The sequence below is a fragment of the Branchiostoma lanceolatum genome, chromosome 16 (assembly GCF_035083965.1).
Source record: "Branchiostoma lanceolatum isolate klBraLanc5 chromosome 16, klBraLanc5.hap2, whole genome shotgun sequence".
In the NCBI taxonomy this organism is placed as follows: Eukaryota; Metazoa; Chordata; class Leptocardii; order Amphioxiformes; family Branchiostomatidae; genus Branchiostoma; species Branchiostoma lanceolatum.
This window is the reverse complement of record NC_089737.1, coordinates 178516-206463: the sequence shown is the minus strand read 5'-3', so window position 1 is coordinate 206463 and position 27948 is coordinate 178516. Positions and strand designations below refer to the sequence as shown.

The 27948-nt window shown below is 41.4% G+C and overlaps 3 protein-coding genes and 1 long non-coding RNA gene across 4 annotated transcripts; 2 read left to right on the top strand and 2 right to left on the bottom strand.

Annotated features, from left to right (window-relative positions):
- Positions 1 to 60: 60 nt before the first annotated feature.
- Positions 61 to 7163, bottom strand: LOC136421639 (uncharacterized). Its single transcript, XM_066409105.1, has 11 exons — positions 6388 to 7163; positions 5547 to 5653; positions 5144 to 5211; positions 4855 to 4976; positions 4496 to 4605; positions 4272 to 4382; positions 3912 to 4004; positions 3680 to 3780; positions 3293 to 3451; positions 2893 to 3012; positions 61 to 2734 (listed from the first exon to the last, which is right to left on the bottom strand). The coding sequence occupies exons 1-11, from the start codon at positions 7161 to 7163 to the stop codon at positions 2063 to 2065; spliced, it is 2439 nt and encodes an 812-aa protein (XP_066265202.1). The 3' UTR covers positions 61 to 2062.
- A 3017-nt stretch (positions 7164 to 10180) lies between these two features.
- Positions 10181 to 12621, top strand: LOC136422124 (kiSS-1 receptor-like). Its single transcript, XM_066409771.1, has 3 exons — positions 10181 to 10567; positions 12244 to 12379; positions 12611 to 12621. The coding sequence occupies exons 1-3, from the start codon at positions 10181 to 10183 to the stop codon at positions 12619 to 12621; spliced, it is 534 nt and encodes a 177-aa protein (XP_066265868.1).
- Positions 12622 to 18926: 6305 nt separating this feature from the next.
- On the top strand, positions 18927 to 22542 carry LOC136421937 (galanin receptor type 1-like). The gene is made up of 3 exons (XM_066409526.1): positions 18927 to 19176; positions 20550 to 20684; positions 21353 to 22542. Exons 1-3 carry the CDS (start codon positions 18934 to 18936, stop codon positions 21656 to 21658), a joined length of 684 nt encoding a protein of 227 aa, XP_066265623.1. The 5' UTR covers positions 18927 to 18933; the 3' UTR covers positions 21659 to 22542.
- Positions 22543 to 24685: 2143 nt separating this feature from the next.
- Positions 24686 to 27105, bottom strand: LOC136422059 (uncharacterized). The gene is made up of 2 exons (XR_010753571.1): positions 26972 to 27105; positions 24686 to 24798 (listed from the first exon to the last, which is right to left on the bottom strand). It is a non-coding gene; the product is annotated as an uncharacterized lncRNA (long non-coding RNA).
- Positions 27106 to 27948: the final 843 nt, after the last annotated feature.

The following is a 27948-nucleotide window of genomic DNA, read 5'->3' as shown; positions in this document are numbered from 1 at the left end:
TGGTCATGTCTTTGATATATCATGATATATATTCTGCTTCATATTGGTTTTTAAAAAAAGCTTAAAGGCCGGCCTGGCGGTCCCATGGATCGCAAATAATGAGAATTTAATTGATACAGGGTGGCAGGCCTCTGGTCAGCCCAGACCCTGCCAGAGGGTGGGCCTCCCGGTGCGCGGGGAGCGACTGCAGGCCTAATTTGTTAATCGTGCGTGAAATCACCATGCTAGTGTAAACAGTTCTACCGAGAGGGTGCTGGTAAAGCTATGACTGCACACTAGAAGAAAATGTCTGGCTCTCTGTATACAACAGTGAAATGACTACACTGTGATAATTGGGTAAGACTGCATGTGTCACAAATCGCATATCTATATCGTATAACAGTCATTTATTACCGACAACCCCTGTATCGTGTACCAGCTAGCAAGCAAGTGCACAAACTTATAGTTGTATCCTCATTCAGAATTTATTTCGATGAATATAGAAAGGACCAAAAACAGCCTAGTACCACACGCACGGATACGTAATGTCAATCGTAGATTGCTGTGAGGACGTCCCTCGCAAGACATACCGCGTACCGACCTGCTCGCAAATTTCGCTCCGCCCGCCCGCCATCTTGGTTGTGCAAGGGGATTGGTACCACAGGCAAACGCAACGGTATCACGCTGAAGAACATCTTCTGGTAGTTGGCTAAATTATATGAACAACGGTGGGTTTATTTACTGAAATTATTTGTATCAAATATTTAGCGACGGTTTTTGCCCGTTGTGCCGTATATAAAGAAGAATTAAAAAAAGATATATGGTCCCTCTTGTTTTTTGTTGGTGGGGTCACTTAGGGGTCAAGTTGTTGTTTTTCCTTGACAAGCTCAGTTGGGCTCTGTCGGGTTGAGAGACTTTTAGAAAACAACAATATCCTGTTCCCCAAATTTTCCCCGATGATGACATTTTCGATGGATTGAGGATGATTATTTGATTTGACCAAATCTCCAAACTATGAAAAGGCTGTTGTAAATGTGGAGAATTCGATTCTTCTAAACTGTTCCTGGCGTGGACGGTTCAGTTCGAAGGCAGCCATTTTTTTTTTCTTTTGTCTTTGTTTCCATGGCGCGGTGGCCATGCCTTGCCTTTTTCAGTTTAACGTTATTTGTTATATTCAAATCGGTTTCCGGTTTTGTTTTACATTGTGTTGGGGGCATTCCAAACGTTTACTTGATATGTATCCTATAACTGAGTGGATATGGATAACCCACGCGAGTCAAGATCGAAAGTCCCTCAAGGGTAACACTTGTTCATCGTTGCAAAATAGTCTTTCTTTCGTGGGCAAGACTGATGATAATTAAGTTAATTTTTGACAATAATATGATGGTGAGGTAAGTTTACAATCATTACCCATTCAAAAGATGGGCGTTGTTATTTTCAAATGTCCACATTATTATTCTATTGAATGTCTATTAATGCTTTAATCTTCACCTACATTCGTGTCCCGAGGGTCTTGATTCCACTCAAAACTAGTTATGCAATACGTTTATGAAGGTTAGACATCCAGGTTAAAGATACTGATATACAATTCAAACTTTACAACTGGATAAACTACTGAGACCTCCGAGTTCCGGACGTTTCCTTCACTCCTCTCATTTGAGACGTTTACCTAGCTAATCTCAACGCAGTTGCAATGACAGTACCCACCTGGCAAAAGGCGTTTCATTGCAACCGGTTGCAATAAAAACTCATTTTGCCTGTTGGATAGTCTGCATGGAGATTATACCTAGTCCCTCGGGGCACGATTTGCACGAATGTACAATAAAGGTAATTCGTTCATTCTTTTTAATTGTAAAAAGCGCGTTATGCTTTGTTGATAAAACGTTACGTTTATTTCTGCCTAGAACTTACAAGGTTGCCGTTCCTGGGTTCAAATTCCAATGTACATTTTATGCCACGCGGTAAAAAAGAGAAAACATTTACAAATGTACAAACATAAAAACAAAGACTGCAAATACAAAATCATGCACATGTAGATGTTTTACAGGAAACGGCCCAGGTTTGGCGGTTCATGACAGACATTTCACGAGAAAACATCAATCATTCGTGCCCGGCGACCGCGTCCTCGACGACTTCGACCTCGACGGCCACGACCTCGACCTCGACGGCCACGTGGGCTCTCAACATGCGTGTTCTGCATCTCCCCTGCCCCGTCGGGCACGATCTGCATCGGCCCTGCGACTCCTGCCCCGTCGGGCGCGTTCTGCATCGGCCCTGCGACTCCTGCCCCGTCGGGCGCGTTCTGCATCGGCCCTGCGACTCCTGCCCCGTCAGGCGCGTTCTGCATCGGCCCTGCGACTCCTGCCCCGTCAGGCGCGTTCTGCATCGGCCCTGCGACTCCTGCCCCGTCGGGCGCGTTCTGCATCGGCCCTGCGACTCCTGCCCCGTCGGGCGCGTTCTGCATCGGCCCTGCGACTCCTGCCCCGTCGGGCGCGTTCAGCATCGGCCCTGCGACTCCTGCCCCGTCAGGCGCGTTCTGCATCTCCCCTTCCCTGCCGGGTGCGTCCTGGATAGGCTCTGCATCTTCCACGGGACCCTCCATATCCCACCACGCTTTGTGCATGAAGTCCCGCCACACCTGTTCCCTGAACTTGTAGGCCTTAGCCACTAGTTGTTTTTTGGGTCGCTGTTTCCTTGGCTTGCTTGCATCTTCTACAAACCACACAGAGGTGTGGTCTCTGTCCACATGATCATTCTGTGGGAAAGGACAATGACTCACATTATAATAGTAGTTTGGCAGTAACACTTCATGATAATTTTACTCCGGACACAGAACACATACACAGGTGCAAAACACTTTTCCTTCCACGTTCACAGGCTCGCATCATAGCTATTGCAGTAAGTCACACTCACCCAGTCAAGGATGGCGAGGTTCACCCGCAGTAGGTAGTTCCTCCTCCCAAAGCTAATCCTTTTGTCATGGTAGACCAACATTGAGTTGTTGAAAGATTCAACATAGTGTGTGTCTTTTGCCTGTTGGGGAGGATGAAAAACATTCATTCGCAATCGATCAAGGAATCCTCAATATTGTAAAAGGGCACTATGGCAGTTGAGGGACAAGGGTTGTCCTGCACCCTTTATAAAAAAAACGTACCTGTACACTATAAGTCTTATCCAACTGTTAAAAAGTGACATTTGGGTCAAGTGATGGGTCCTTATACAAGACATGCATCGGTCCGAGGTATATTACCTTTAGTCAATTTGTAGTGTTGGAAGAATACCAGGTAGCAATCAAGAACTTATATAAGCTTACATAAATGTAGTTCTCAGCCTTTTTGTAAACCACAGTCTTGTGGAGGAACTCCATGAGTTTCTTCTCAGCGTTGGGGTTGGTGATGGGGTGGTGGAAGGACTCGTAGTCCTCGCCTTCCAAACGACACCGGGACGTGTGGTGGCACTTGGAGTGGTCACCCTGAAAGTACAAAGATGACTTTTACAGTGGTACATGCTGCATGGGAGTGGTTTGTATGATTGGATTGCACACACACACACACACACACGCGCGCGCGCGCGCACACACACGCGCTCACTCGCGCACTCACATATTGCTATACAGAATATATGTACTCTACATACATAAATGCAGTCCTAACATATCTACATGTATAAAGTCCTACAACGTGAGTACGTATGTGTGAACCTTGTAATGGTTCACGATGTTGTCCAGGGCACCTCGTATCTTAGCTGCCTCTCCCCCACAATTCTTCATGGCCCAGTAGATGTGGGTCTTGACGGGAGCGGCTGCAAGGGATCGACAGAAAGAGCAAGGTCTCATTCAACTCAACAAAATACTACACATAAACGTGGATGCATCGATGGTACAAACCTAGCACCAAGAAAGGTAAGGTGGTCAGAATGCAAAGATTGTCTACCTTTGTCGGCCAGGTCCAGGAACCAGGTCTCTCCCTCACGCTTCTGCGGCCCGCTGGTGATGGATTTAATCGTCTTTGCAATGTTCTTTGTAGCTGAAAGGAGATGTGGATGTAAATTTCTCTTGACCAAAGCTACGACTGAATAACTTTACAGACTTCACTTTTGTATAATTTTTCTCTGTAAATATTGCAACATGTTTGTGAACAAAGAATCTATAGACGAAAAGAAGGCTTCTAATTGCACAATCAACTACCGTAGACGCATTTATGACTTTGACATTTAGTCTGTTTTAGTATATCCCATTTATTAATGAAGGATGGTTAATGTTTGCAAGTCATGTAAGCACGGACATGTCTTACCGTGCCAAGTGTCGTTCCCGTTTACACAGGGATGACCGGCGGCAGCCCTGTCCTCGACAATCTTATTCACACTGGCATTGTTGTCATGTGCGTGAACAACAATGCTCAGCCCTAGGGAAGATCATAACAGGACAGAATTATATATCAATCAACAAAATATGTTAACAATTGGCGGACATTATAGAATCAATGTTGATATGTACATTAATTTAGAAAAAAAATACCTTTGTTGTCTGCCCACCGGTAGAACCGCTCCACCCCTTCCTTCTCGTGGCTCTGTGCGTACCGTACCTCCTCTTTGGAGACAGTCTCAACACGGATGGCTTTGTGTGTTCTGGAAACATTCAAGAAATTTAAAAAAATCTTTATTCCAAAACGAATGTCTGTAGGGAGTGTAGCAAACGAAGTCGACCAATCTAGCCGTTCGTCCGGGCGGCTTAGATTCGGCAACACTGGTCACTGGGATTATTGTCTTAGAATTTACAACACAACAAATATAAGTACAAAAGTTAATTTCATGCAGCACCGTGTTAGACGTTTGGGGGTTAGGGGAATGGTTTTACTCCACCAAAATTTTACAGACCTGTCTCCCAGGAACACTACATCAGAGAACCGGGCGTTCTTACGCCAGCAATGCCGTGCGTCGCTGATGATGGATATGCCCTTATAATCATCCCCGTCACACTCTTCTTGCAGTTCAATCTCCTGTTGAAATGATTTTCATGTATCAGAAAACTTGAAACTTTGCGGACGGTCATTGGCTAATACTGTTGTACAATATTGATAAAGTGGCATAGACATAAATGCAGGTTGAACACAGAGGAAATCTATGCAACATATTATTTACGTGCTAGTACTCAAATTTCAACTACCTGTCGCAATGCCAATGCGCAGGACTCCTGTGCCAGCTTGGCCGCCACCTCACTGTACATAGTCTCATCTTGAAAAATAAACAAGAAAACAAGTCATACAACAGATTAAATTATTTATAGAATCTATTATCAGAACAGTTTTATAACTTTTGCTATCTTTGTCCTGTATTTTCACCAACCGATCACAGGTATACATGTGAAATTTATCAATGTGTTCAACCTTGTAAACTCTGGGACGGGGTGGTAAGTGCCAGTGTCGAGGTCAACCCAGTTTCACTGGCGGAAAAGACACGCAAGGGGTTTTGCACTCTTCAAGTACACAAAACAGCAGGTAGGTCCTTCGCCATGCAATGTCTATGTTCATTTGTGTTGGAAAAAAAAAACATATATGGTATCAGCTTACAGTGATGTCGCAGGTTGCTATCTTCGATGGCCCCGATCCCTGCTGCACTGCAGATCTTTGCGTATTGCGTTGGACGAATACCAGAAGAAAAGTACCCGTGCGCCATCCTGAAAGTATTTGTCAGCAAATAATCAAAACCACTGGTCATGTGAGTGATTGGACTTACTTTTAGAACACTTATTTTGTTCTGGATAGAGATTTGTTACTGTCGAAAACTGTCGAAAGGCTGTCAATCGGATGAAGACTTGGCAAAGAAGTATCAGTACTGCTCGTAAAACTATTACCAATTAGATGAGTGCAAAAGAGCAATGAACGGGACCGAACATATAAGAACAAGTCACTAATAAACTGATAAGTAGTACTGCTAGTGTCAAGGAGGTTTAACCTCCTTGCTAGTGTGCAGCCAAGAAAACAGCCGTTTTGTCCGGTCACAGAATGCATGGGATATGTGTGACTACCCGTCATGGGTCGTTAGGTGGATTATGATTTCTATTGTAGAGGTGATTTCCGTGCTGATAAACGATTGGTAGCAAATAGATGATAATAGGTTTACAGACTACAGTTGTTTCTTGCCGTAAACTAAACAGTTTTATTATGATACCACAAAACATTTCTTTGCATACGTCTAAAATTGAATGCAGAATCATGCACGACTTTATGTAGTTGACAAAAGTTACTTCGTGCTAAAGACATGTTAGTCACAAATTCAGGTCAGTCACAGTACGTCAAACTCCAGAGAAAATCAACATACAATACTGTATTGTAAGCTCGCTTTACGCTCTGTGTTTGCATATTTTTAAGCATGCGATTTATGAAGCCTATCACAAATTTGAAGCCATACCTGTAGTTCACAAGTAACCTCCTGTGAAAGTGGGGTGACGAGTCCCACACGACTAGGTGGTTCCGATTGCACTTGAGCTCGACTTTGGCCGCGTGCCCAAGCATCTGTGGGGAATCCACCATGGCCAATTCCTCGGGACACTTGATGGCGTGGCTGTGCACCCTTCCCACCAGGCAGTTGATGGCAGTGGGAGTGCTTAGGAAGATGGGTTCGTCCATGGTAGCTGGGCTGGCTGCGGAGTAGCCGTTTTTCTGCTTGAACGGAGAGCCGGCTGGTCCCTGTTCCCCACAGTCGGCCAGCAGTCGTGCAGCATCTGTGTTCTCCCTTGCCTCCAACCAGTCGGAAAGTGCAGTGAAGATGGCCTCCCTCTGCGTCACGGTCTTCTTTCCACCCCCTAGGCCTTCACCCATCTTGCTACAAGCGGAAGCCACCTTCTCGCGAAAAGCCTTGATCTCGTCTTCAGTGCCACTGATGGTCATGTTGTAGGGCTTGTTTGACCTGCCCTCCTTGACGGCATCTCTTCTCTTCTTGTTCCGGGCGCACACAGCCTCCGGCGTGTCCGACGGCCGGTTCTTGCGTTTCTGGGCTAGCGTACTACCTACTCGAAGCATGCTTTGTTGTAAGAGCACAACGTAAAATACCGAAATAAAGACGAGCGAAAAGATGTGCTGCACACGGCGTAAATGGCGGGATAAAAGAGGACAATAAATCATGGGGGTCAGGTCACGTCGTTGACAAGTCTTATCTATTTTTTTACTTTTTATTCTATACTTCATAAGGTTCACGTCAGAAAAACTTTTTTGACGTTTATCGAGAGACAATGAGATGAAGGAAAATTAAATGTACTTCCCTACTCTCAATTTGCATTTGACATGACCTTTATGCAAAGGTTACATGTGGGTCGATGACATCATAACAAAAAAAATTGAACGAAGATTTAAATAAACAGAGTCCCCTTTTGATTCATCTTGTATCAGGCAACGACGAGATTAAATAACGCAACTGTTTCCGTTGAGTCTGTACTCTGTGTTGTGAGAAAAAATGTTGTGTATGTGTGATTTCTGTTTGCGTTTGGACGCGGGACACAGTATTCCCGCCATCTAGACGTCCAAAACGTTCCCGCGTTTTCCGTGATTTGCTCCAGATGTCTGTTCTGAGAGAATCTTCTGACTGTGCATCTCTGTTTGTTTTTCTTGTATTTGTAAAGCTGTTATTGATGCACCACACTAGTCATGATGTATAGTATATTCATAGTATGCATATAATGGATGAGCCATTTTATTAAAAAATTCCAAATGAACCCTTAGATGGTAGATAAAGTATTATTTTGTTCCGCAACAAATAGTATTCCCGCTGTCTCACCAGTGCTAATCCTTCTCGTCATGGGTCACGAAAACCTACAACAAACAAGACCAGGGATCGCATCCAAATCAAAGCAATTTTTCGTGAAAGCCGATCAATGTTTATCAGATATTGATAACTAGCATCAGTTAATAAATAAATGAAACAATAATTAACAAAACCGAAACATCGGCATGAACTGTTTGTACACGTCGGGAAATTTACACAAAAAGTGTGTCATGCGTTCCTGTGTCATCACGACTACTTCCCGCTCATTCTACGGCCGTTCTTATCCAACTTCGTTCTTCAATCTCTTCGTCGATTTGCGTCAAAATCCGCTCACAATGGAGGGTGGCAACATTCCAACAAGAGACATTTGCCTTCGACTGACAGAGGACCAGATTCAGACAATGCAAGGATTTTTCGGCTTCTGGGGATGGGACTGGATTCAGATACCACTTTCTCAAGACGACTCCGGCGAGCTCCAGAGGGGCGAGCCCTATCAACAAGTGGAGGATTCGGATGTGTACATTAGCAGTGAGGACGAATCAGGCAGTGACGAGTCTATTCCATCACCCAACAACACAGCCTCTCAGCCTACTTCGTCCAACAACACAGCCTCTCAGCCTACTTCGTCCAACAACACAGCCTCTCAGCCTACTTCGTCCAACAACACAGCCTCTCAGCCTACTTCGTCCAACAACACAGCCTCTCAGCCTACTGCGTCCAACAACACAGCCTCTCAGCCTACTGCGTCTACTTCGTCCAACAACACAGCCTCTCAGCCTACTGCGTCTACTTCGTCCAACAACACAGCCTCTCAGCCTACTTCGTCGAACAACACGGCGTCTACCTCTTCAACATCCAACCCAAGTTCAAACCCCGAGGACTGCCCAGGGTGTTTTTTGGCTCCATGCGTCATGGAGAAGCAAATCAGAAAGGCGGGAATGAAGCAAGCCTTATTACACCAGAGGCCACCCCACCCAAATAATACTGGTGTACGGAGGAGGAAGTATCGGGCTGTCTGGACGCTGATCAACAAGAGGGGTGGATGGAAGGACGAGAGATACCTGGCGAGAAAAACACAGCGAATGTTGGAAGATGGATTCCAGATAGTAAAGCGTGACGTCATGCCAAAGTGTGTGCTAGACGCGGTGAGGAGTTTTTATCCTAACCCCGCGGGTCAGCCTTATCTGGGGCATAAGTGGGATTGAACTTGGGTTTGAACTACTTGACTAGACTTTTTGTTAGACAGTTTAGTGTAGAGTAGAGAGTAGGTTCGTTCTAGGGCCGTTCTTCAAGTGTTTCTTATTGTCATTGTACTGGTATTCCGTTGGACAAACTGGACGTCACTGACGTTTGTCGAGTGTAAAAATGACCATTCAGCGCAACCACCCGTCTCGCAAAAGTGACAGGATCATGACCATGTTGTAAACAACGGCGACTGCGACTGGATATGAGGTTTGTGTAAATAACTTTGTTCTATCATCCATGCTCACCCCGTTGAAAGTATAGACATATGTCTAAATAAATTCAATGCTTCTTTTAGTACTGACACTATGTTACTTGTTATTTTGACGCAATGAATTAAAAAAAGAAAACGTTCGCACTTGTCTCCGCTATCGTTGTATTTTGTCTTCCCCGTTCACGGTACCAGTGGCTGGAACACAAAAAATCAAGCCTGCACAAGCTGACGGGGGAACGAAACATGATACAGGCGAGAGCCCCGGCCCGGCTCCTCGCTCTGCCAGAATGTTTACAAACACCGCGGGGTGCGTCAGCCGGGCTAGCGATCGTCCCGGGCGCCTGGAAGCAATTATTTTTAAACTTTTACCGGTACCAGTGTTGTAATGTACGTAAATCAGCTATTATGCGCCAGGGTGTGTAATTTAGGTTATGACATTGATCAAAACTTGATGAGGAATACTTCAGACATCGTTATACCAAAAAGTGGCCGAAAGCAATCGGCCAGTAATGAGATATTGCCGATAACACGGGAGCTACACGGCTGGCTGTACCTTCCAGTTTGAATCAACCGCACTGTTTCCCTCTCAACCAATGAGGAGAGCCTATATTTATAATCTCGGACGCTCTTTAAGGAGCGAACATGTGATAATATTATATATCTATGCTATGTTTCATACAATGATAAGAATTTTGAAGGATTTAAAGAAAATGAATAGTTTTGTTCGTAAATGCTGCCTTTGATTGGATGTGGTTCATTTTACGAAATTGGGTTGGCCGGCCAGTATCACTTAGCCCTGTTAAATACTCATATATTAGACAGACAAATCAGTCAATGGACATAGAACTAGGTTAATGGGTCTCAGAACTGATGATGTTAACAGTCTATTTAAGCTCCTTTACGGGTAAAACTGCGGCACTGATCCTTGTGCGGTTCGGAACGACGCTACACGCACCCGATCATCCTCATCCCTGAAGACCTTTAAAGATGGGCACCTTGTTCAATTGTACGAAGAACATAACAAGTAGTGACAGCTCGCTGGAGGAGGTTTCGAAGGCTTCATGTTCGGAAGCCGTTTTGGGGACGGCCAAGATGCCCGAACCACTGCCGATACCACTGTCATGGGACAACTACGTGCCACCAACCATCTTTGCTGTCATCTTTCTGGTCGGGATGTCCGGCAATTCCCTTGTGATCTATGTGGTGGCGTTCTTCCGCAAGATGCGAACCGTTACCAACTTTTATCTGTGCAACTTGGCCGTGACAGACATGGCCTTTTTGCTCTGCTGTGTCCCTTTTACTGCCGCACAGTACGCCATGCCTTCCTGGATCTTCGGAGTACACATGTGCAGGATGGTCAACTACATGATGCAGGTAATCATGTTCAGTCAAGCTATGTTTAAAAAGGGTATACGGCTAGATACGAAATACTTTCAGCATTTAACCCTCAAACCACCGTAGCTTTTTTACGACTAATCTTACCGTATGGGGTCAAAACTGACCCCACAATGTTTTCTACAAATACAGCTTTATTCGTGACTATTTTTGTGGTTTGTATATATGTATAGTTTGAGTACTCTATTAGGGACAGTTTGACATGATTTGGTATGAATAATTTCTGCTTATTATCATAATTAATGCAAAAATAGGGAACATCGTCTTTTGGAACTAACGCTATTCAGACAAGCGGGCTCTTTTGAAGCCTGCGCCTACACTTGATGTCATATAGCATCTGAATGTCTTACGCTAGAACAACCAAAAATGGTCACCTTTGCTAAAATTTCGTTGGCAACAATTTGAATTTAACGAAATAACTACTCAATGTTTTCATGTTGCTATGACAACCGGTTTCTGAGAGCCATATTTGGAAAAAGTTGCTAATTTTGGATTTTACAATGTAATTCTAGGGCTTTCTTTGTAAACTGCACTTATTTTCTTATATCAACACTAACCAATGTTATTCACTATCACTTTAATGATTTAACATTCATAATTTATGCATATTTGATTACGTCATCGGTCAAAATCAAAGATGGCGGACGATATATTTAGATTAGCTATAACCGGCTATTTCAACCTCAAATCTCATCATTACCATGTTTATTCAAACAGAAAAAATCTTAATATAAACGTTTTGGTCCATTTGTATTGTGTTATTAGGTTATATGATGAAAATATGCATTCAAAATAATTCAAGATGGCGGAACCAAGATGGCGGATTTCGCTAGTGTAACCTGATATGAACATGATTTATATGACGTCATGTTGACGTCGTTCCTGTTGCCATCTAAAAAATAATGTCTTTGAATACATCATGATTTATCATACAGTATTTCTATTTAAGTTTCATCGTGTACCTTTGAGTTATATGGAAATACCCAATTTGTTGGTTTTCGTCAATAAAATCACATAAATGACGTCATAATACGTCGCAACGTCACTAATCTTTACGTTCACTAAAAAAATGTTTTTTCACGTTTCTACAAAATTAGATTTTGCAACTATGATCATAACAACCCTTATCATACATGTTACTAGATGACAAGTATCAAACAATAGGGAATATGAGCGCAGATTTTGCCGGGGTCAGTTTTGACCCCACTGGACCACGCGTAAACTTTCTAGGATAAATTAATCAACAATGAGCCAATCTCGGTAAAAACTTGTGAGAAGTTATAAGACATATATACAAACAAACTCATAGAAGGAATTTTGTTTTCAACTCGAAATGTCAAAATGGCACATGTTGATATACGCCTGGGGTCAGTTTTGACCCCATACGGTGGTTTGAGGGTTAAAGCTACTTGTAAGAGGAAAATACCACTATCGAAGCTAAGGATGTTTCCAAATACACTGTACATGGGGAAACATATAACTGACTGTTAATTAAAAGCTCTACTTTTTTTCTTTCTGAACACTATTTGTTTACAAAATTTACCCGTTGATACGCGTACAACATAGTAGCCCATATGGAAGCAAACGTTTAAACAACGCTCTTTGGCGATGACTAGTACTGTTTTTTACATGGTTGGCCTCCCACATTACTTCAGGTGACTGTTCAGGCTACCTGTCTGACGCTGGCTGCGGTGAGTGTTGACCGGTACTGCGCTATCGTGCACCCCGTGACATCCCTCATCTTCCGTCGGAAGCGCGTAGCCGTCACTGGAAGCGTTTTCATATGGATCGGTGAGCAAATATCGTCAGTTTTTGACCAGAATGATTGTGAATTAATAATATTACAAAAAATGTTTTAAGAAGTACGTAAATCTCTTTGTACACAAATGGTTCAGAATGTGATTATCATGAGAGCAGGAAAATATACAGCGTCGACACTTTTACAATTATATTTGAAAACCAGATTTTTGTTGACATCTTTTGATCTCATTATATATCATCTACAATTTATTGATCCCACAGGTCAGATTTAAACACCTAATGAGTAATATATCTTAGTAGCAAAGAGGACAAACTAAAAGTGAAGATTTTATGTTATACATTTTTACCATAGTGGTCACTTTCTGTCGGTCCCTTGGATTTTTCCCATTGACATAAGCATTAAGAATTAGGCTATAGCGGTCACTTGTCCAACGCGGTCGCGGCCACTCGATTTTCGGTCCCGCGGGTCTGGAAACACTGCCGATAACGGTCACGGCGCATGGTGGCCGCAAGATTCGGGAGCCTTCTTTCAAATCCCCGCAGAAAAAAATGTAATTATAGCTGCAGTGTTACCCATGAAAATGATGTACATGGTTTTATTTTGCTCCTGGTGTTGGTTTTGAATTTCCAAAACCGCTAAGACGCCAGAAATTTGCAGACAAACAGAGCCTCTTTGTGCGCGGTCCTAGCGGGACGCTTTGTATACTTGGGTTACTTCACTAGTAGTACCATGGGGGAGCAGTTTGTTAAAAAAAGACAGACGCCTTTTATCCTCTAAAAAACTGTTATAAAGTCATCCATTCTTTGTATATTCTGTTCTCTTTATTCAAAGAACTTCTTTGACGAAATAAGTTTACATTTTGTACTATTTAATGTAGAGTAAAATCATAACTCACACATTGCAGCTGCACCCACATTACAGTAGACTATCCCAATGACCCTATGACCTCTCATCTTGCAGCTGTTGTTTTTTCTCCCGGCAAGGAATCCGACCCAAACAGGCTGATTTCACCGTGAAATTCCGCAATTATTTGCTGATAAATGATGTCGCCGCGCAATTGAAAATGACACGGTTGTCTTTGGCAACATTTTGGTCGCATGTGCTCCGGATTGGGGGCGGATCGATGGATCGACTTGGACTAAATTTGCTTGTGGAAAAATCCAGACCTACCGAAAGCAGTCATCTTGAGCCGATGGTCGTCTATTGGAAGTGGTCGGTAGACCAAGTTTGACTGTACATGTATGTCAATAAATGTTTCTCAGTGGGTACAGAAAACATGTGCCACATATTGCTCGTAATCAATGAACCGTTTGTATAGAGCAGCCACCTGTTCATAGCGGTCGATTTTGGCCAGTCCCTTGAGTGACCGCTATAGGCAGGTTTGACTGTATATGTCAAATAGGACTTTTATCTTACTGAGGTATGAATGTGGTGCTCAAGTGTCAGTTAGCTCGGCACTTCCCTCTCAATATGTATACAAGCAAAGAGTCGCTATGGCGTATAGCATCGAATGCTTAAGAAACTGATGAAGTGGCATTAGATTTTCACTGCACGAAATTGCCTCGGCTCCTTGCTTATACTGACATCAAACAAGGGGATCCGGAACCTAAGATCCCAAAGAATCCGGGGTATACGGGGCCGTTTGTACTAACGTTACTCAAATGCAACTGAATTAACCTGCACACGCAAGTGGTGCATTGGCCCTAATATGTGGCTGTCCCTCAGCCTGCCTGAATTGGATTACTTATATCAATAATGTATTTCATGGGTGGAGAACTTGGAAGTGCTGAATTATAAAATGATATATCAATTCAACAATTCACATTTTCCAAGTTCACAACCCATGAAATACTAAACAATACTGAAGTGATGTGGTTAAGTGATGCATTTCCTTTGGGGCAGCCTGAGGGACATGTATATGCAGGTTAATAATTCTCGTGTTACATATCTGCATGCAGCGAGGATCCGAGGCCATTTCGTACAGTGGTGGCACGGTGGGTGGTTGTGTGAGTAGATTAAATGAATCTGTTCGGATATGCAGCTTCTACTCCTCAGTATAAACCTGGTTTGTTACGCCCTGAGGTGCTTTACCGCGCATGCAATGCAAAGAAACAACAATAATCCAATGTTCGACATCTGGCACTCCTAAATGTCTACAAGGCTTGTAAAGGTCTTATCGTGAAACCCACAATCCAAAACCTATTCAAAGAACACTACGACCGCTTTCTTATCATATGTGTTAATTTGAATTAAGGAAGACCTTTGATTGAATATCAATGACATTCGACACGAAGTAGGCTCCGCTTCATTGACAGAATTGAACTGGACGCATCATCACACCCAGCTGGGGCAGATTTATATTCACCGGCAGCTAGAGCACAGTAGCGCAGGAAAGAAAATAACAGCAAAAGATCTGCAGGAGAAACATTGCATACATACAAATATATTAATGTTTCCAACGGATAGATTACGCGAATTTTTGGTAAATATCTCTTACTTTTGCAATGACCCGTACTTAAACCAATGGGTCATGATTGTAAAAATGATTTGTTTCCACTTCCTATACCATATGCTAAGAACTAACGACAATTGCCTGTTTTTTTAAAACGTCTTTTTGCTTTCTTCTTTGCTAGATATATACATGAATGGAATGTTCGTGATGTGTGCAACTTAAAAACAACCGGCAAGTAATTCTTAAACGGTTACTATACATGTATGAATACAAGATTGACTCCAATGCTCGAAAGGCCTCAAAAACCTAAGATTGCTTCTGGGAGTTGTTGACCTAAATTTCTCTCAAGATAAGATAGGAATGCCGATTGAAGAGGCACCCATGGAGGAACTATCTACAGACGTTCATGTAATGTCAATGTACTTTGCATTCAAACATCGTGAACAAAATCAAACAGCTTACGATATTTTACAAGGAAGGAAAAGAAACCTGACTCAAAATGTAATGTGAATCAACGTGATCTGTTCATGCATTAGTTTCTGAAACCATATGTATATATAAACAAGAGTTCTACGACCTCATACCTTCGCGAAATGATTTTGACCTTTATGACTGACGTATTAGGAGTGTTTTTCATCAATCAAAAATCATACCAGTTGATCCTCCTCACCCAAATAACATAAGTTGTCCAAACCTCCTTGTTATGATTATGAGCTTAACAAAGAAGGTTATGCTAACATTTTTCATCAATAATGCAAATAAGCTCCTTATTAGCATAATTTGATTCAATGGTGTTCACATTCACACAACTTCTAAATGCAACAAGTATGAAATTGCCGTTATTTACTAGTATGGAATGATAGTAGTTTCTCATGAATTATGCAAATTAGGCCTACATTTGCATAATTTCTATCTATTGACATTCCTCTCTTCCTCAGTTACAAATGTCACATATTTGAATAGTCATATCATGGAACACAGCAGGTTTTTAAAATTGCCTCATTAATTATAATCTGATTTGCATAATTATCATCCAATCATACAAAGCATCACATAAGCTATCTACATACCAAAAATCATGACCATCCATCAAGCCCATCTCGAGTTATATTATTTTCTCATTGATTATGTAAATGAGGTTCTCATTTGCATAGCTGATATCTATTAATATTTCTCTCTTCCTCAGTTACATATGTCACATGTTTGCGAGTCCTATCATGGAAATTGATGAATGTATAAACTTTCCTCATTAATTATGCAAATTAGTTACTGATTTGCATAATAAGTATCCAATCATGTACATCATCGCTCAAGCTATGTACATGCAAAAAATCATGACCTTCCATCAAGCCCTTCTTGAGTTATTCCCTTTCAAAGTCTGAAGCAAAACCTACCCCTGCAGTTCCAAAAAAGTTGCTAGGGGGCCCAAGCCTATACCACTTACTCTCTGCCCAACGAGCTATCTACCACTTAAAAATCAGTTCCATAGCATGTCCACAACACGAGATATCATAACATGAAGTTCCGCTGCAGTACCGTAACAAGCCGATAGGGGGCCCAAAATCTAATCATTTTCAGGTTTCATCGAGACCTACCAACATACCAAATACCAAGACAATCCTTCCAAGAATTCTCGACTTATCGTGTTCACTAACAGACACACAGACATGCTCGGTATTCCCATGCTGTGGCACTGCATTAATGACTGTTCTTACTCATATAAGGCCGTGTATATCCAACTTTGGTCAAAATTTGTATGTTTCAGTCTTTTAATTGGTGTAAGGAGATATCTTTGTGGTTTGGTTTCACATGCTCCGAGTGGACTCTTCCAGGCTGGGAGTAGGTCAAAGTTGACGATTGTTTTCGTCTGTCAGCTGTTACGAGAGAACGAGCTGGTCAACTGTCTATTTTCTTTGCATGATTCTAAAGTAGACAGATGTGGCTTTCTGGTGCATAAGAATTTTTGGGGCTTGCAATTAAGGTGAATCCTTTTCTGAGCCCTTGTTTTAGTGCTTTAAAGCATTACTGCATGGGCAAGCCTATCTCTTGTATCTGCCCTACAGCTGGCTGATAGCCAATTTGTCCCTGGCAGCTGCAGTACATGTAACTGACTGCCTCATGACCCCTCATGACCCCTCATGACCAACTTTGCCCCCAATCTACCCGTATCAATATCCCCGTCGCAACCAGAACGCATAGTAAAGCATACAATTGAACACATTTTTACACTTTTCTCGTTAATTATGCAAAACACTTCGCCCAAAATCTAATCATCTTGAGATTTGCCACATACACACCGACACACCAACTACGACAACAAACCATCCAGGCGTTCTCGACTTATTCTGTTCACTAACAGACACACAGACAAGCACCGTCGCATAACCTTCTCGACGAAACCATTCGTCGCGAAGGTAATAATGTTATATAATAACGTCATAAATATCATTAGTCGAAGATGTTAGATTATTATTTAATAATCATGATATAGTCATATGATATAAATATATGATCTATCTATCTATCTATCTATCTATCTATCAATCCATCTATCTATCTATCTTTCTACATATCTCTCTATTTATATTTACACTACATTCTTAGTGCTGTCAGAATATTGGTCAACCTGTCGAATACCATACGCAAAAACAAAAACACCATAGTATATTACCGATGGAACGCAGCATGTTGTCATACGGTTTATATTCTAAAAAGTAGCGCCCAAAGGAGCCTATTCTTTTCCTTGTTCCCGTTAATGACTTGATTGATCGCCTATCACCTGGTGCTAATCGTTTTGCTAATGACAAGTCGCTGACGGGAATATCTATTGATTATCCTGTCTCAGCAAATAAATTGTTCTGACCAGTAGCTGGTGATATTTTACCACCATAAGTAGTATCAATGCCTTCCAGCATGAGAATGATTAAGGTCTGTTATCCGTCAGTAGTGTTTATTGGATTTCAGCTGACAAAAGTTAACTCTCCCGGACTTACTACGCCCATCATCTGAACACAGATTTTATGACATTCAGCACAAGAAGGATTAAAGTCTACTAGTGATAAATATATATATTATGTTGACAGAGGTTGTATCTCATGTCGAGCACCGGGGCTTACTTCACCTTACTACTTATGTCTTTCTATCATTCTGGTCGTTTTGGTCCACAATTTTGTAGTAGTTTTTTAAGAACGAGCCATGGGGGGGGGGGGTGCAAAAATATTGAGGGTTATCTGATGTTAGCTGGGAAACTCTTGCTAACCTATAAGGTAAAAGCACAAAATTATCAGGTACCTAAAAATGATAGAAGGCCTTAGCACAGCAGTACTTACAAGGGCTTATCCTTCCAACTACATGTGACTCTGCACCATCCTGGCATATAGCTTTTAAACAATCCCTGTTCCCTTTAACACTGAAAATGTAGTAAATCATCTCTAATTCCCTTTCTTGGATGAACTTACCCTTAAACGTCAGAAACCGTTCTACCACATGTTTACTCCCTTACAAACAGAGCTGGGCTGTTTACCTAACATACCAATCAAACTCCAAAATTTCTCTTAAGGCTCAGCTCCACCTGACTTAAAGCCAGTGAGGAAGCTCCTCCTCGTTTGGCCCCATCTTATGACACTAAGATGTGTTGTATCCCTTTCCAAGATCCTGATGTGATTCTCGTAAGAATAAGTAGTAATGTTGAAATGCAAAAAAAAAACTCATTGCCATTAACCTTTAAACTTTACCCCAGGGAACGAGTTACAATGCTCTGTATCGTTGTCTAAAATTATAGATCCACATCACCATGACGACAGTAAATTATGTTCTCTCCTACTCAGAGATTTTACTTAAGCTTCTAGCACTATAATTCAGCTGTCAGAGTCTTGATATCGTCCATACTTAAAACAACTGTACTAGCAGTTTTCTGGAGACCACAGATCAGCTCTGTCCTTTTGCTCTTGAAGTTTTATACCTTTGTTGTTATCGCTTACACATTATAGGTACAAACTTTTTTCTTCACGCTCTGGATAACCCTGTCCTTATTGACATGCACTTTGCATTCGTCAATGTAATATAGTGCCGATATACAGCATTCTAAGTTGATTGTGAAGAATGTAACATTTGTCTGCAGTGTCCTTCCTGATGGCCATCCCGGACCTCATGCACTACCGCCTGGTGGAGCTGAACTGGGAACCTTACGGGTGGCAGACGGTCTGCCGCCCGGTCTGGCCGTCCAAGGCCTACGAGAAAGGATACATGATCTACAACGTCCTGTCCACCTACTTCATCCCCTTTGTAATCTGCCTGATCAGCTGTGTGCCCATCATCTACCGACTCTGGCATCGCTTCGATAACGTCACCGTCCCGCAGATCAATGTAGACAAGGTGCGGCGTCTCTTTTAACGTCTTCTCATTCATATAATCATGCTGAGTTGATTATATGAATGATATCCGCGGGCAATGTTCGCCCATTTCAAACCAAAAAAAACAACGGTTGCGACCATAGTGCTACAAAATCAAATTTCTTCTACAAATGAAAAAACAAAAACATGAACGGATGCTTTTATCTAGAATATCTGTTACTTTGAAAATATTTTAGATTTTGACGGACATTGATTCCTTGCACAAATCCATTGCAAGCCCTGAGCGAAGAATTCAAAAGTCAAAGATATCTAAGAGAGAAAAACTAAGATTTTTGTTCAGTACATCATGTTCTGTAGAGATGTTGTCCATTTCTAACCCTTCCTGGCCACTTAATATTTCATAATAAAGGCAACTTTTGTGCGCTCGCATCGATTTCTGGGTGCATTTAGGATTTCATCCATATAATCATGTCAGCAAGGCTTTATGTTGTCATCGATTAACGCGTGTGTAATAACAAACGTGTTTTAAGACAAGAAGAAGAAAATCATGCAATTAGCATACATAACGAGCTTTTACTTTTATGAAATCTACCTGAAACTTTCAAACAAACGCCAAAAATATAAGCCAGCATTGTCATGTATATATTCTTATCTTACTCCTTTATCTGGAACGCCAACAATCCCGATCTAGACATACAGCATATATGTACATTGTTAAGAAAAAGGCTGACCGACATTTAGTATTTACATTCAAAGTTTTCTTTATAAATTATCTATCGATGACAGTAAGTTTAGATTTAATAGGAATGTTAAAACAGAATACTCAATTGAAAAATATCTTTCCAACAAAGATTTTGCCCAACGGTCAGCTGTGTGTAAGATACGAATAAGCGCACATCCACTAGAAATAGAAAAGGGTAGATATAAAAAGCTGCCCGCTCACGAGAGAATGTGTAAGTTTTGTACAATGAACGCAGTGGAAAATGAAATACATTTCATTTGCAAATGCCCTCTATATGACGCTGAAAGAAGCAAATTATATAAAACAGTTTCCGTTAATTCCCCTTGCTTTCACCATTTGAATAGCTTTCAAAAATCCATATTACTACTAAAATCAACAAACCCACTTACGGTTCATAACGTGGGTCTCTTCATTTTTGACTGCCTTCAAAAAAGAAGTCAAACCCAACCATAGTCAACCTTAGTTAACTTAGAACTTCACAGTAGTCTAGATAACTATTTTTGATTCCCATGTATTTCCATGTACTTGTTTGTCTGCAATTAGCCTTGCAATAACGTTATTTATTTTATCTTTCATGTGGATTTAGAGATAAGACCACAACAAGTGAATCCCTGATAAGATACAAGCTATAATCAGCCTTATCTTATTTACAGAACAAGAAAAGTACCCTGATGGTGATTGGTGTGGTCGTCCTCTTCACCCTGTGCTGGCTCCCCAACCACGTGATCAACCTGTGGTGGCACAGCAGCTCCGACAAACAGCTAACGGCCGCTGTTTACTACAGCAAGGTAAATAGTACATCTGTAGTGTATGAAAGGTTACAAAGGTAAATTCCGTTATCTTTTAATAGTACGTTGCATGTTTTCTTGGTAATCCGAAATATTTTTGACCGATATTGTTACTCTCACTTTATTTTCAGTGTATAGTTTGGCCAGGTCACGTACAGCTATGGTAAAATTTCTCACTATATTTTATAGTGCAAATCACGTTCGATCACGGACAACAAGCTACGAAAAAAAAACTACACAAAAATACCTCTACATTATGATAGAACGTTGCATGTTTTCTTGGTTATCCAAATCATTACCGACCGAATATTACTCTCACTTTACTTTCCGTATATAGTTTAGCCAGGTCACGTAAAATTTCTAATAATATTTCATCATGCAAATTGGACTCGATTTACAAAAAAACAAGTTCCATCATGGGCAATAGGCAACGAAATTTCAGTTGAAGACCCGCCGCGGTGCGTGTTTCGCTTCCGGAAATGCTCTCGTCATTAGCGCGAGACGGTTTCTCCCGTCATCCTTCGCGCTGATTTAGCCCGAACCTTTAACCAAAATAACCCAGTCAAGGATGACAGGATTTCTAAAGATCTAAGTGCTTGTTGTTCATTGCTTTTTCCAAGTTAAAATTTAGAAAATAATAACTTTCCTTTTCTGAATCTTTTTTCTAGTTTGTTGGGATTTGTCTGAGCTATGCCAACTCCGCCATGAATCCATTCGTCTACGCTATCGTGGGCGACAGTTTCCGGGATTGCATCAAGCAGACGTTCTCCAAGAACGATCACCAGCAGCTATCTGCTAGGACCAGCCGAACGTGTGTGAAGAGAACGTGCCCCGTAAATTCCCGGATAGTTACACGTAACCTATCGGGACTGTCACGTACATATTCAACTAAAGTCCAGCTTCATCATGGAACCGTTTCTAATGAAACTGAAGAAAAGTTGACCAAATTTACATTCCTTGAATCGTCGGTGTAAGGCCAGCTTGCAAGCGCTCAGAATTGCATTGGTGTTGTTTAGGCCTATAGGGTGAAAATATCCAGATCGATGCTGTGCAATGTGCAACTATATCATGAAGCATGTGTATGTTAAGATTATAACATGGCCAACTCATGTTCAATTATCACCACACATGCAAATGGTAAACAAAGAATACAACGAGGAAACGAAGGGAATCTAACGTGTAACTCATTAAACAAAGGCTCCCTATCAACAGAACTTGAAATTCCTAATTAAAATGACATTGACAGGATGTTGACAGAATTATGATTTTCTTGCACAATCCCTATCAAAGGACCATCCGTTTAATATTGCCAATACAGGAAGCAGGAGAAATACATCATGTCAGTAGTCTCTGCCAAATAAACCACCTAAACATTTTAAGACCAGCGCCTCACATTTAAGCTTATGATGGATCCAGGTTTGCGATGGATTCTTTAAAGACCAAGATTGTACTATAAAATCACCCAATAAATTCACTAACGTAAACTACCAGGGTCAGTCTGCTACTGACTAACGTGGTGTTCACATCGGTGGAGGCCTGGCTAAGATTGTCAACGCCAACACAAGTTACTCTCTCAATAAGCTTTTGAAATGTAGTCAGATAAGGAATCAATGTATGGCTATACCGTGAAGGAGTTAGCTTTATGTAACCAAGAATATAAATAACAACACTCGCTTACCATGCTCCGTTTGGTAATACCGGTATAAGTAAAGACATTGGCTGGCAGTTCATGTGTAGTTCTACCTTACAAGTTCTGCAGAGGTCCAGTCTATATAACTGGCTTTTAGAATACCATGTAGACACCACAGCTACAAGTCATATTTCTAGACATACAACTACCAAACATTTGAATTCAACTGCGAGGGGGGCATTTCCAAGTTGCAAATATAGATACAGTTACACTTTGAAACGACTTTGACAAGGTGATTTGAACGTTGGCAACAATATTATGATAAAAGTATAAGTTTATCATATTTCAGGTTTTGAAAGGCATTTTATGCACAAATCACATACTTTTTAAAACAATGATATTTCTTAGGCTTTCTTGCTCAACCACACTAGTTTTCCGACATGTATAGCATCATAGGTAATTCAATGTAACTTTCATGATTTAATATTTATAATTCATGCTAATTTGATGACGTAATCGGTCAAAATCCAAGATGGCGGACCATTACAATATTTTAGGAATCAAAAGGTTTTTTCGCCTTCAAATTGTCACTACGTGGCATTTTCTTTACCAGAAACATTTAGATTAACGTTTCTAGTCTATTTTTAGTGTTTTTTTGGGTCATAAGGCCACAGCAAGTAATTTTTATGGATGACATCAGCGCGCTCATTAATTTTCGCCTGATTTCGAAATAAAAAACAAGAAATTTCATTGCCCTCCGATGGTGGCCAACATGCCAAAAAATGGCAAATATGTCGTAAACATTGACAGTCTAAGGTGTTTCATTGCATTTGAATACCCAGTGTAGTTCCTGCCCATGATGGTATGATAACAAGCTGTTTTCTGCATTTGTTCTAGCAAGGACATTATATAAATAATGGGGGGGGGGGGGGGGGGTCTAGTAAATTGAGCTGTATACACAAGGTGTTTCATCGCATATGAATACCCAGTGTAGTTGCTTCAGATGATGGTACAACAAGATCTTTTCTGCATTTGTTGTAGTTAGTCTATTGAGATATATACACATCTACAAGGACATGTTTACTATTGAATGAAGGAGGTTTTATATCATATATTAATGAATGCAGGACTAAAACATAGGTTGAATACAGGACTAAAAGACCTGTTGGTCATGATATCATATTTCGTCGCCTCAATTCTTGTTTAACAAGAATTGTGATCTCAAAATTTGAAGATATAGGAATCTTGTTTTTTTTGGCCCGCCTTGTTTTTTTTTCGCCCTATCTCATTAATTTTGGAGTCTGCGGAGGATGTCATCCATAAAATTTACTTGCTGTGGCCTAAGTAGAAAAAAAGTATTTTTGAAAATTTCAAAATGGCCGATCCAAGATGGCGGATCCCATGGGGTCCCTAACAACACGTGACGTCATTTAATGAAGTCATTTTGACGTCAACGTAGTCACCATTTACGTAATGTGTCTCTGTATACCTTAAAATCAACAATACATACTATTATGTTTATTACCTTTAGATATTACGGGAATTCCCTATTTAGCCAATAAAATCACATCAATGACGTCATAATTACGTCATATTACGTCATAACGTCACCAAAATTCTAGGAATTATAAAATTTTACATGAGCATCACTCCCTACAAATTTGGTAATGATACATCATACCGTTGAGAAGTTATGACGGGGGGGCCGAATGAGCCCCCCCCCCGTCCCAGATATAAAAAACAAGAGCTTTGCAAAAAGCTGGCGTTTCATCTACGTGGAAATTAACCTCATTGGTTTATGAATTAGGTGACTGGTCTTACATGTCGTAAAGTCGTATTGTGCAATGGAACGAAATGAATTTTCTTCATTATCTATGTTAATTGGGCCTTAATTTGATGTTCACCTTCACTGCATTGGTTTTCATTTCCACATATGCTACTGAACTGCCAAATATTGATAAGATCCGTTTACAGGTTGTCGAGTTATGCGGTACACATAATAACAGAAATACATAAAAAGCCTGCTATAGCAATATCAACCCTCCTCATTCAGGTGTAGGAACTGAGAGGGTCATCATACTCGAATATGTGTATTTGTATCTGTACAGTATATGTATGTGAATAGGAATAAATATCACAAGTGATTGTGACACACTATTAGTCAGAAAGTACAAATGCAGTCTGCTCAGTGGCAGGATAGTCTGCTAATGAGTACAAGTGCACAGTGTGCTTAGTGGCAGAAGTTAGTACAAATGCACAATCTGCTCGGTGGCAGAGGATTGTCTCGTAATGAGTTCAAGTTCACAGTCTGTTTAGTGGCAGGATAGTCTTGTAATGAGTACAGGTGTGTACAGAAGTAAAAGCAGTAATAGAAGATTGAGTAACATTTTTATTAGTGCGAATGGTTGTTCTAATTGACCGTAAAGTTTGATTTAGTAGGCTTTGGTCCAATTCTGTGGCAGCTGGGGACTGCAGCAGTCACAACTGAAAGAAAAAGCAAAAAAAAAGGTTAGACATCTGATGCCAACTGAACATATCTAATATTTCAAAATTGGCTTGAATTGATTGGAGCAAGGAGGTTGAAAATATAGAAGGGGAAGCTACTTGATTGGAGGTGCAAATTGTCACTGTGACAATGATACGATATCGTGCTGATTACTATACCGTCACAGACGATGCCTGTCACAGACGATGCTTTCCCAGGCACAGAACGTGACACAGCCCGACCGTCACAGACTGTGCCCGGAAGTGCTGTCAATCACTGTGACTGACGGGGCAGTGATGTCCGCGTTTCCATATAAGGCAGCGTGTTTTTGTTTACCGCAGTAGCCCCCCACCCCCCGTCATCTTTGTTTTTTGGGGCGCTGAGGTAAGGAGGAACAGCGTAATTCTCGCTCTGTAAAATAATTAAATAACTTAGACCTAGAATCGAAGTGGCACAAAAAGACAGTGTCTATAACAGATGCTAACAAAACAAAAACAATTTGAACGACTAAATATATTCTATCCAGGGAAACCAGATCTAGACTAGGATCGGGCCACTTGCCGATTACTTCGACGTCCCGAGGCAGTCAGCTCGCCCGATCTAAATCAATGCTACGTGAAGTTGTAGCCCCGGGCACTGTCCAGGCACGGTTCGTGACAGTGCCGGAGTGTCACAAGCTGTGCTTTTGCCCCAGGCACGGTTTGTGACACTCAGACACTGTCACAATCCGTGCCTGGGCAGAGTTTGTGACAGTTACCGAGTGTCACAAACCGTGCCTGGGGCAAAAGCACGGTTTGTGACACTCCGGCACTGTCACGAACCGTGCCTCAGGACACAGTCGTGAATGGCAGGGTTCGGGACGGATTTCTGTTGTAGAAATTCGTGACGAGACGTCGGTCTGTTTGTGCCACATCAACTCTAAGTCCAAATCATCCAAGACACGCGCGAAATGTATTTCAATGAGCGAGAATTACGCTGATTCTTTCTCATCCCAGCGCCCCGAAAAAAAACAAAGATGGCGGGCTGCAGGGAAAAAACGCGTTGGGCAGACTCCTCCCCCTCAAAACACTAAGCTCCGCCCCAAAGCACAGTATGGGATAAGACCCCCTGTGTGTCACGAACTGTGCTCGGCTGGGCACCATTCGTGACGGTGTCCGAGTGTCACAAACCGTGCTTTTGTCCCAGGCACGGTTTGTGACACACGGGCACTGTCACAAACCGTGCCTAGGCATCAAACGTGACAAAGCACCAAACGTGACGCGACAATTACTGTGTGTTCCTAACTTCCAAAGAGTCTTATCTGGTGAAACGGAGTCAAACTTGCATAAAAAATCCTTATCCCAACTGTAACACAAATGTTTTGCAATCTATCTCAAAGTATACCTGATCCTGGCAGTACCATTTTTAAAATAAAACGTATATTCTGATGAACATAATTTCTAATAAGTAATACTAGCTACGTCCAACGCTCATATTCTTGATCTACAGCCCTATGGTTGAAAAGCAAAAAAAAATGAGAATCTAAGTTTACATACAGTATGTCAACACGATTTGTAAAATTACAATATTTACATACACCTATATCACCCAGCATAGTAGTATCACATACAATTCCTTAAATATAAAAAAAATAAATTCTTTCAGCAGTTCAGTAGTGGTTTGAAGAAGTACTGCAACATGATTACTAAAAGAACAGATCTTCCTACCTGTTTGAATGGATCTACTATAGTCTACTAAACTAAAGGAGGAAAGAAATGATTCACAAAGCATTTGGAAAAACGTGAGTGCATGAAGAAACAACAATATGTCCCCCTCCCCATGCCACTAATTTGTTTACAAAAACACAGACACGAGGCTATCGTTTTGTGCAGAATACAGAGTAAAATAAGCCCCCAAATTACGTTGCAACAACACCAGAGGTCTTTCCCCTGGTCAGCGAGAGACCGTGTAAACAGCAGGCTAAATTATTTGACGACGCAAGTTTACTCCGTTTCGCTAATTATATGCACTGACTAAAATGTGTACGGTAACTCGAACGAGTTATTTTTGTAATACCAGGGACGTCCTGGGTACATAATTCTCGATCTACATTTACCTGAATACACATACAGATGGACTAATGTTACCTATACGAAACTATAAGGCATATAAGATGAGATATCTATGTCCTACCTTAGCGTTTGTTCCAAAATGGTGGACCAAACTGTTCGAGAGTGAATGGCGACATGGTGTTCTGTCGCCCTCTGGAGTGGTCACCAAACGCGAAGAACCAATTCAAATAACGCCAAATGAAATAAATAAGTTTAAAATCCCTTTATATCGTTGAATAGAAATAATAGTCTGAGATTTAATTACATTATAAAACATATTATAAATCTATCTATAAAAGTTTAATATGTAGATTCAATTAATGTACTCAGCTTTTTCCATTGATCAGTTGCAGCGTTTGCATGCGGTTACATGTGTGACGTGCAATTCTAGACTGTCTGATTTTCTTGCTGCTTTGCCATATAAGGCAGAGACTGAACAACAAATTTAGACGGTCTTGCCATATAAGGTCTTATTGTGTGCGACACAGTGTTGAACCAAGCAGCAAGGTAGCAGGGTCTAGCAGCACGACTGCAAGGTAAAACTCATCTTATTGCGTTTCATCGCGAAGGCGATGAAACGCAAAAAGCCCAGTCTGGATAGGGTAAACACGTTTAGCTTTAGCAAGGAAGAAATCTGACTGGCGCTTTAATACCCCATCGAGCGTTTGAAAATCCGATGGTAAATGTTAATGTTCGGTTTTACTCTGGTCACATTTTTAACAGTCATTTTTGCTAGAACGGAAAAAGTCGATCTCAAAAAATAGATAACACCACCTATGCTTACGATTACTTACTATATATTTTTCAGTTTCGTGTGCTTTATAACCACAATTTTGTTTCCGCAATCTGCCCGGTCGGGCCCCAGTTGGGAAATGCGATCAAAGCATTAGTCGGCTTTTTGCATGCATTAATGTTTCATTAAAAGACAGTCACTGCACGAAATGGCCACGTATCCTGACGGATCCGACGTATCCGGAATCGGGCCTCATGGCGTTTCCGAGCGAATCCGGAAAAATCCCAGTTCACTGCTCGGATACTGAGGTGCCCGCAGATCCGACC